The following is a 10936-nucleotide window of genomic DNA, read 5'->3' as shown; positions in this document are numbered from 1 at the left end:
GGAAACCTTTAGTAAGATGGCCGCCGTACACCCGCCCTATCCATCCGCCCGTTTTCCAGGGCCGGGCGTCACTTCCGCTTCCGGGGCGGCGGAGGTACGTTTTCCAGTGTCTAAAGGTAAATATACTGTACAATTAAATCTTATCAATGGAGCAGAGGGATAGACAGAGACCATGCAATGCGGTAGGGGCATGCACTGTGTATGTATGAGGGAGGGCTGGTAACACACAGGTACATTACCTGACAATTCTGCTCATACAGACACTGAGGCAGAGTCAGACTGGCATATTTACTGTATGTGTATTCAGATGAGGAGCCAGTCTGATGCACAAAGACATGTAAGGGGCCGGTCTGATGCACAGTGGTGGGTAAGGGGCCAGTCTGATGCACAGTGCTGAGTAAGGGACCAGTCTGATGCACAGTGCTGAGTAAGGGACCAGTCTGATGCACAGTGATGAGTAAGGGACCAGTCTGATGCACAGTGATGAGTAAGGGACCAGTCTGATGCACAGTGGCGGATGAGGGTCCAGTCTGATGCACAGTGGCGGATGAGGGTCCAGTCTGATGCACAGTGATGGGTGAGGGGCCGGTCTGATGCACAGTGACGGTGACAGACAAACTGCCGGTCTAATGTGTGGTGACAGGTAAAGGACGGATGTGATGCATAGTGACAGGTAAGGGGCTGGTCTGATGCGTAGTGACAGGTAAGGGGCCGCTCTGATGCGTAGTGACAGGTAAGGGGCCGCTCTGATGCGTAGTGACAGGCATAAAACAGGTCTGATGCGCAGTGGCAGGTAAGGAGCCGCTCTGATGTGTAGTGACAGGCAAAGGATGGGTCTGATGTGTAGTAGTGACAGCATAGAACAGGTCTGATGCGTAGTGACAGATAAGGGGCCAGTCAGATAAGTAATGACAGATAAGAGGCCGGTCTGATACATAGTGAAAGGCAAAGGACGGGTCTGATTCATAGGAACACTGACAGGCAAAGAACAGGTCTGATGCGTAGTAACAGGTAAGGGGCCAGGTCTGATGCACAGTGGCGGATGAGGGTCCAGTCTGATGCACAGTGGCGGATGAGGGTCCAGTCTGATGTACAGTGGCAGATGAGGGTCCAGTCTGATGCACAGTGGCAGATGATGAGGGTCCAGTCTGATGCACAGTGGCGGATGAGGGTCCAGTCTGATGCACAGTGATGGGTGAGGGGCTGGTCTGATGCACAGTGACGGTGACCCGTAGTGACAGACAAACTGCCGGTCTAATGCGTGCTGACAGGTAAAGGACGGGTCTGATGCATAGTGACAGGAAAGGGGCTGGTCTGATGCGTAGTGACAGGTAAGGGGCTGGTCTGATGCATAGTGACAGGTAAGGGGCTGATCTGATGCGTAGTGACAGGTAAGGGCTGGTCTGATGCGTAGTGACAGGTAAGGGGCTGATCTGATGCGTAGTGACAGGTAAGGGCTGGTCTGATGCGTAGTGATAGGTAAGGGCTGATCTGATGCGTAGTGACAGGTAAGGGCTGGTCTGATGCGTAGTGATAGGTAAGGGCTGATCTGATGCGTAGTGATAGGTAAGGGCTGATCTGATGCGTAGTGACAGGTAAGGGGCCGGTCTGATGTGTAGTGACAGGTAAGGGGCCGCTCTGATGTGTAGTGACAGGTAAGGGGCCGCTCTGATGTATAGTGACAGGTAAGAGCATAGAACAGGTCTGATGCGCAGTGACAGGTAAGGGGCCGCTCTGATGTGTAGTGACAGGCAAAGGATGGGTCTGATGTGTAGTGACAGGTATGGGGATAGTTCTGATGCGTAGTCATCCTTTGGGTATAATATTATGTTAGATTGGCCAGTACATTCCCAAGTTTGCATGGAGCTTCATTTCTCAGCATGATAGCAGCTATTGGCACAGGCTTGGACAATCTCTGCCTCTCAAGCTGCTGATTAATTGGGAGTCTCCATTTGCCCTGACCTGAATACATGCTGACTGGTACTTGTAGTCGCTATAGTATAGTACCCTCTCTGTGTGTCATAGTGTATTAGAACAGTCCGCTCAGTAAATGACGAGAGAACTTTGTCTATTTCTATTTTGGAGATGCAAACAAAAGCCAAAGACAATGGCCCTGTTTCAGAAGCGCTCGCGGCCCTGGCCGCTCGCTGGGTCTGTGGGCGTTTTTTATTTATTTCTTTTTTTCTCTGGCCGCTGTCAAAGCTGTGGGAGACCACCCACAGCTTGTGCGAGCGGCCAGGAGATGATCGCGATAATCGCGACCATCGGCGTTGCGACGAGACCCTGCGGTAGGGTCTAATAGAGCAGGAATCCACTACTGACATCAGTAGTGATGTCAGTTAGACCACCCAACATACATCAGGCATTCCTTAGGGAACGCCTGTGTTTGTCCAGCCACCCTCCTAACCACCCACAAAACGGGGCGAGCTGTCACTCACCATGGACAGCCGCCCCATCTTGGTGCGAGCCCCGTAGCGACTGGACTTCAGTCGCTCAATGGGGCTTGCGCACACCGGACGCAGCGCGTGCGCAGTGCAGCAACATCGGGCCGATTGCGAGCTGCTCTGAATGAGCTCCAATATTCAATGTCCTGTTAAGTGAGATCATATCCAGTTATACAAACTGAGATGTTACCGGTAATATAAATCACGGCAGATCTATAGTTTGTTCCAGTGGCTCAGGCAAGTACGTATCTCTATTCCTGACGGATACAGATTACTGGGCTGTTGCACATTGGAAAACTGATGAGTGTGGTTTTTCTATAGTGCTGTCCAGGACACAGTAATGGGGTGGCATGTTTTTTTCTCAGCTTGCCAGCTGTAATGACCAGTCCTTATGTAAGGCTGCATATGGCATAGCGATCGCAGTCATTAGCATATCTTCGCAGTGAGACTGCGTGCGTAATCACTATTGCGATCACAGTTGCGATCCGTACTGAATCAGGCCCTGTATAATAACCATGATTCTTCATTGCTCTGCAGGCACAATCCCGAATTGGGGAAAGAAAGCTCCCAAATAGTGCATCTTTTCAGCTGGAAACTTTAGGATGTCGGGTCTGGGTAGCAAGAGGTCAGCGGGGGACCCAGGCTCCTCGGGGCCCCCCGAAAAAAAGGCGTCGGTGGAGGATTCTGGGACCACAGTAGAGACTATAAAACTTGGAGGTGTCTCTTCAACGGTAATTCAGCGACCTATTGTCTGTGTGTACATGTTTGTGTGTTTCTCTTTAGGTTACTGGTACCTTTTTCTTCTTTTTCAGGAAGAGCAGGACTTGCGCACTCTCCAGGTAAAGAACAAGAAACTAGCTGGTATTCTCGACCAGAGACAGGCCATAGAGGATGAGCTGCGAGACCGCATTGAAACGCTGGAGAGACGGCAAGCCACGGATGATGCCTCCCTTCTCATTATCAATCGTTCCTGGAGCCAGGTCTGTGTCGTTATAACAAACATGGCCATTTGTTTGGTAGCACTCTCCCCTTTTTCTGTAATCTCTTCTTATACAGTCCCCTTATCCCATCTTTAACCATATTTTAAAAGCGTCAGTAAATCGCTTATGAATATCGGTGAGGAGGAGAACATCATTGTTGAAGGTTATCACCACCAAAAAAAAAGTTTGCTTTTATTTGAAGTGTATTATGGGTCATTCCATGTCAGGTAGACCAATTCTGAAGATCACCCCCACTTGCTGATGGTGCACTGCGGAGTCGGCGACCGTTGCACCCACTCCCACCTTGAGGACCATAGTTTTGCTACTATTACATATTGTGAACTAAACTTTTCCAAAAGTTAGTCTGACATACGCCAACCTTCATGTAAGATTTTCAGACTGGGCGCGAAGAAACAATTGATTTATCCCTTTAATTTAACCACTTGCCTGGCACGGTAGTATCAGATACGACCATACCAGACAGGGCTTTACCTGACATGGTCGTATCTGATACGACCAGTCAGAAATGCCCACTGGGCGGCTGCAGGAAGCTAATCTTCCCGCAGCCGCCTATATCAGAGGGACCTCCTGGTCCCTCAACACCCGCGGCTGCCTCTCCAGCATGTCCCGATCACTGCTGGCCACAGTGATTGGGCACCCGGACCCACCCCCCTTCCAGCGCAGCTGACATCCATTGTAGCAGCAGCCATGGCTCTTGTAGCCGCAGCTGTTGCTGAGTCTCGGTCACTGTGGCCAGCAGTGATTGGGTTGCCGGCATCGCCCCTCACTGTGCGGCTGCCGATACCTTACCTCCTGCTTCTGGCCGCGCTGCCATGTGTCTCTGGCTGGCGTCATCTATCGCTCCACGCGGCTGCAAGGGTAGCCATATATATATATATATATATATATATATACACACACACACACACAGTGTGTGAATGAAAATATATATATATGTGTGTGTAATATAAATATACACACACAAGGGATGGCCACTGGCCATTGATGTTTTGCAAAACATCGATGGTCAAAAAAAATATACAAGTGGTTTTGCCCTGCTGACAAGCACCGATGCTGCACATCGATGGCAGCCCCAGACGATGTTATAGCAACATCGGTGACTGCGGTCTCAAATTATCAATTTGATGGTTTCCCCACTGACCATCGATGATACACCTGTCAATAGCTACCATTACAGTATACCATAAAAATTGCTATTTTTATGGTATACTGTGTAAAAAAACAAAACCAATATAAATAAAATTGTTTTGGATAAGTTTTTAAAAAAAAGATGTTCTTGACCTAATTCAATCATAAAAAAACCCAACAATTTCTGAGCGGTTTTTGGAAAAATAATTTGTCAGTTAAGTGGTTACAATAGTCTCTATTCCATGGAGAATGGGTTGGCATTTTTGTCTTTGTGGCAGTGTAACATATTTCCTGCTATGCAGAGAAACCCTTGTAGTAACTTTTGATTATACAGCACTAAAACTGTTATGTTGCACTGTAATCACTCACCTATTTATGTAATGCAAGAAATCTGTGTCTTTGGGGTTTTTTTTGTACCTAATCTGTCATTTCTGACAATAATCAGTTTGGTTCATGCTCTTTATTTATATTGTTAAACTATAATAGTAATTATTATTGTTATACAGTAACTTGCCGTTTAGGATATTCTGCTGCATCATCCGGCTTGTCCTGTAGGCATTTTTGCCTTGAAAGCTCTCTCTGTGTAGCTGTTGTCTGTATTGCTGTATCGTGACTGGCTGGAACATGTAGGGTTACCACTCTATACCACTCTAAGGGGTATATTTACTAAAGTGAGAGTTTTTAGGAATGGAGATGTTGCTCATAGCAACCAATCAGATTCTACTTAACATTAAAGTAGCACCTTCTAGAAGATAATAGCTAGAATCTGATTGGTTGCTATGGGCAACATCTCCACTTCTAAAAACTCTCACTTAAATTAAATTAAGAACCTTAGGGGTATATTTATTAAACACTCCATAATATTTTTGGATATGTGTCTAAATGTTTACCCACAATTTTATTCCTTTTATTATACATGATGTGTTGTGGTTTTATTTTTTTTATATAATTTTTGCATGATTTCAGGAACTCAAAACTAACGCGGTGCTTTATTATATATCACGGCTCTAGAATTTTCATGATGCTTCTTTTTTTAGTGGGTTTAAAGTTATTTTTATAATTCCCTTTGAAGGATATTTGGGTTATTATTATTGTTTTTTTTTTTCTTTAATTGTACTTATGCTGCCTCCCTCCACCTCCCATTCCAGTTTGATGAAAACATTAGGATACTTCTTGGACGCTATGATTTGGACCAGGATTTGGGAGAGTTTCTGAGTGAACGTAAAGCCCTGGTTATTCCGGAGCCCGAGCCGGACTCTGACAGTAATCCAGAACGCAAGGACAGCGAAAGAGGTGATGGTTTAATTGTTCTAGGCCATGCTTAGATATTGGTAGCCGGATAGCTGTGACAGAGGACCAGCATAGCAATATAGGTACATACTTATGGCCCATGCACTACTGGTGGCTAGCAGATGTATTGGACCCAATTGATGTTACTCAGAGGGACCCGGACTCACAGGAAAGTCTGTCTTCTGTCTGGAACAGACTTGCTGATTACTTGCAGATGCTGAGGTCAAGCATTATTAGCATCTTTCTCCTTTCATTTGCAACAGAGAGATGCTGACAATGCAGAATAATCAGTAACCCCTGGCATGGTGATTCCGAACTTTGCACTTCTGTGGCATCAGGACTTCTGGGCTTTGCATTCCTTCCCTATGGATTCCACCAAGTCCTGTTCATGAAGTTGTATGTCCAGTTTGCAGGGTGAGGAGTTCCTGTGCCAGGTGTATGGCGGGGTTCCGTTGTCAGGTGCTATGGGGAGCACTTTATAATGTGCATGAACTCTTGCCAATTCATTGTGACGAAGGGTCTTTGTAATAATACTAGGGTTTGGTGGAGTGAGTAGGTGGGTAAAAGAGGGGGTCCAAAGGTTCTAATCTTCCGAGATCCTCATTGCTCCTAATCTGTCTCTACTAGATAGCTACTGGATCTGTACATCTGGTGCAGTGTTGTAAGTACTAATCCAGCAGAAGATCCATTGACAGCTATCTAATCTGATAAATACAGCTGTTATCTCCACCCCAGTCCATAATGTACTGCATCTGAAAGAAGTAAAAAGAAATAAAACTTTTTGTGTTGGAAGGATGATTTATGCAATTCCCTGGCATGAAGTAAGTTTGCATCAGACTCTGAGTGAGCCCAGTGACAATCTAGACCAGGCCTGGCGAAACTGTGGGTCTCCAACTGTTATAAAACTACAAGTCCCAGCATACCATCCCATTGATTGGCTGGTAAAGGATGCTGGGACATGTAGTTTGTTTCCCCGCTGATTAGTTGCTATGGCAACACCTCCCCTACCCCTAGGCTATTGCTATGTCCTTTACAACATAACCAATCTGATACAAGGAGTCCTAGTATTTTTCTGCCTCCTGTGTACCCAAAGGAAAGCTGTTTTATCTCTCATGTTCCTCCTGTACAGAGTTATGTGCTAGTGTTCTAAAAGAACTGTTGTCACTCCTACTTACAGTTTTGTATACGATATTAGAAACCCTTTAATACTAGTAAAAGGAGCCTCCATTACAGACAGTAATTTCATCTTGGTTGGGGGCATGTAGCACCATAATTCCGCTCTCATTTCTATTAGGCCCTGTTATGTTTTCCATTTAATAAGCACCTAAACGTAGTTATTAAGGGGATGCACATCTTTCTGGTAGGATCTTTTACACAGTTAAATATTTACATCCAGCAACAACATAACCAGCAACAAAACAGAAGGGGCTAGGGCCCTGCCAATCAGAGATGATCATTTGACATAGAGATTGCTACAATTAGACATTATATGAAATATTAATGTGTAAGGATTGTAACTATTTAGGAGAGTATAATAATATTTTAACAATCTGTACATTCTATTTGATTATGTTATTTAGCACCTAAGTGCTGTGACCTAGTGGAGATTGCAATCTATTGGCACCGGCTGAAACACAAGTAAACATGCACAGGACATACTTTCATAGGCCTCTGGTTGGAACGTAAGCCATAACCCCAGAGCTGAGAACAGCATTGCCAACTACTGTGCCACTGTGCAAATTGTCATTGGCTTAAAAATGTTACATGATAAAGAAATGTTTTCTAAGTTCTTTACAAAGGATACATTTTGTTACAGTTCTGTTTGTATGGGATTCTACCCACGGCCTCAGCGATGTGAGGCAGCAATGCTAACCAGTGTGCCACCTGGCTGTCCGAGCTTAGTTTGAGGCACTAATAAACTTGTAGTATATTTAAATAAAGTAAAAGCAGTGATAGCAGATTAAAACAAATCTCTCTGAGCTAATGTGGCAGATATTATTTGTCAATAAAAGTCTTTATCAGGGTGGTAAATCTCCTTGGAGCTGCAGGCCATGGATGTCCTTTTGTCTTCCCCTCACTGGTGGTTTCTGTGTGTAGGTGAAGGACTCTCTGAGATCTCGCTGTCCTTCCTGGGCACGCTGGCCAGCAGCAGCAGCGAGGAGATAGAGACACAGCTGCAGGAACGGGTGGAGTCCTCTCGCCGCACCGTTGCTCGGATAGTGTTGGTGTACGACCGCCTGCATGCGCGGCTGGACCAGCTCTCTATCAAACTCAACAGCACTGGTAAGAAGCTTTGTCACTTTTTGTTTTTCTTTTGCTCTTATTGCTCTTTTTCCCCATTTGTTTTTGTTTTTTCGTAGACCCAACACTGACGGAGGAAGCTGTCAAGGATCTGGACTCTCTGTTATCCAATGAGAAAATGCGTCTACAAGAAGTGTGTACCCGATTGCAGGAGAAGCAGCAAAACATGACTCAAGAGGTTTGTACAAGAGAAATTATTTTATTATTCTACACTGTATGCAGGGACTGTTGGAGACCATTAGAGAACAGCTAAAGCCTAGTGTTTTATATAGGAGAAATAAAAGCTATGTATTACTAGCCGAACTTAACTAAGGTTTCAACTTAATTTAATATACTCAACGTGCCATCCTTTATAGAAAGCGGATCTTTTAAAAAAATTGCCTAGTATGGCAGTGCTTGCAAAACTAGAATAATTACAGTGTTACAATGGGTCTGCCAACTGGTGGCTCTCCAGCTGTCATGAAACTACAAGTCCCAGCATAACTTGCCACCGATCAGCTGGTAAAGTATGCTGGGGCTTGTAGTTTCACAACAGCTGGAGTGCTACAATAAAGAACCCAGAGCTGAGATCAGGCTTTGCAGTCCCTTAGTTACTGTTGTCTTGGATTCGCACTCCGGTGCCTTACCGCGAGCATACCTGTCATGTTATAATTTGCCTTATGAGGTTATTTTTTGACCTGTCCTATATTAACACCCGATTAGCTGCTGTCTTCAGTATGATGGTATGTTATTTTAGTGGTTTTTGCGGGCAGGAGGGGTGGGGGGGGGTTGAATTAAAAATACAAAAACCCGCCACAGTCTGATTGTCGTCACGTTCCCTTTTTCAGTTCAGTCAGCTGCAGTCTCGGCTGGAGAGTGCAGAGTCTCGCGTTTCCGTCCTAGACGGTCTCATCGAGGATCTGCAGTGGGACATCGACAAAGTCCGGAAAAGGGAGCAGCGCCTGAATAGACACTTGTCTGAGGTCCTGGAGAGGGTAAGAGATGGGGATGGCAGCCGCTGGTGGCTTCAGTGAAACAATTCCTAATGGTCTTTCTCTGGCAGGTCAACTCAAAGGGGTACAAGGTGTATGGTGCAGGCAGCAGCTTGTATGGAGGAACAATAACCATCAACTCAAAGAAGGTAAAAGCTTACAATCTATAGAAATGATATCAACGAAGCCGACAAATAAAAATGAACTTAACGGTTTGACGGCCTTAAACATTTAAAATGGCAACAATAATCCCCAACAAATAAAAGCAGTCAGAGCCTGCATAAATGCTAATACATTTGTACATGTCCAAAGTCGACGTGGGTCGAATTCCATAAGAAAAACGAGTGCACGGTAACAAAAGTGGTAAGTAGTACTGATTGACAATAATGGACCTGAGTCGCACACAGTGCCGATGTTCACGGCAATATTTATTTTTTCGCTGCTGCGCATGCACGAAAATCACTAAAAACTCCTATGGCGCATCTCACAGTATGTATACAGGGGAAGATTAAATTAGCTGGGGGATATTCCCCAAAGCTAATTGATTGCGCTGCGCAGGGAAAAGCTCTTTCTCACCGCGTGGTAAACCAAGGGTTAAAGTGCACTAACCCATTGATTCCACGTAAAATGCAGAATCAATGGGTTTTACCCGCATGTCGAACCCCAGAGGGTGTCTTTTCTTGCAGACTTTTCCGCATAGCTCCTGTAGCTGCGAGGAAACGTCTGCTTCTGAGTCTTAACACGTGGGGTGACCCCACTACATTGAATTGGCCGGCGCGGATAATTAGCCAATTTGATCCCCCCCCCACAGAGGCGCAGTGGCGATTGAGATGCACGGATTTGGATGGGTGTACCAGGGAGGTGGCTAGACAGATGCACAAAGATGGTCAATCTCCTGGGCGTATTATGAGAGTGTCGCAACGTCTCGCTGAACTGGTTGCGAACTTAGACGTTTAATTGCTTACATTGGGGGGCTGCAATTTTAACGGGACGGAGCCTCTCTACAGGTATGCCTATTAACAACAGGGGCAAGCCTATATCCCGGTGATATGGGGGTATAGTGCTATCAGCGCTGAAACCGCTTCTTCCCATGTATATATTGTGGGTTTGGGTGGTAAATGACAGGCTATATGTGCCCATGTCATTATTGGTGCCAATGTATGAACGGTGAGTGGCACTGACCATTCCGACAGCTATCGTTCTTTTTGTCACCACGCCTGGGACAGCACTGCGGCGGAGATCTGACCATTAGAGCCGGGCGGGAGGTGAGACACAGCATCAGCACTAGGCTGATGCGCTGTGGAGTCTGGCAGAGATCGTTAGAGGGGGGAATTATAACCCCCCACTCGGGCAGACGAGATGTTATTACATCTCGTTGCTACTGCTTCCTGTTCCTCGGTAAAGAGCGGAAGGATGCGTGCCGCTATAATACATCTCCCCCCAGTATATCAGTCAGATATAAAACTGAATAACTGGCTCCATCACTGATTCTTGTTCTTTTCACACATCTGGTCCATTTACAAAAGACTGTGGGCCTGATTCAGCTAGGAACGCATTTGCTAATACGCACGCAATCAGTCGATTAATTCGCACAGCGCATGCATGAGCCAGACACTGTGTTCAGAACGGCGTATGCAGAGGCTACGCAGACCCATGACAGAGTGATTGACAGGAAGTGCCGTTGGTTGGTGGCGATAGGGGGGTGGTCGGGCGAACGCAGGCGTGTCAATGCGTTTCAACGCCGTTGCATGGGCGTGCATAAATTATCCCCTGCGATACCAAACGCGCTGAAGTAAACAAT

General features: G+C 45.9%; 1 protein-coding gene across 2 annotated transcripts in view; it reads left to right on the top strand.

The window, feature by feature from the left end:
- The first annotated feature begins 30 nt into the window (after positions 1-30).
- RNF20 (ring finger protein 20) overlaps positions 31-10936 on the top strand; it is a 32176-nt gene continuing 21270 nt past the window's right edge. Inside the window, exons 1-8 of one of the 2 annotated variants that reach the window (XM_088449855.1) lie at positions 31-116; positions 2982-3175; positions 3257-3424; positions 5722-5866; positions 7961-8146; positions 8224-8342; positions 8992-9138; positions 9207-9284. In XM_088449855.1, the coding sequence (XP_088305981.1) occupies positions 3047-3175; positions 3257-3424; positions 5722-5866; positions 7961-8146; positions 8224-8342; positions 8992-9138; positions 9207-9284 (972 nt within the window). In that variant the 5' untranslated portion in view covers positions 31-116; positions 2982-3046. The other variant, XM_088449856.1, reaches the window with a different exon arrangement.

This window comes from Taudactylus pleione, unplaced genomic scaffold, assembly GCF_031769625.1.
Source record: "Taudactylus pleione unplaced genomic scaffold, aTauple2 ptg000497l, whole genome shotgun sequence".
NCBI classification, from domain to species: Eukaryota; Metazoa; Chordata; class Amphibia; order Anura; family Myobatrachidae; genus Taudactylus; species Taudactylus pleione.
Note: the sequence above shows the minus strand (reverse complement) of the source record. Positions and strands in the feature narration are given on the sequence as shown.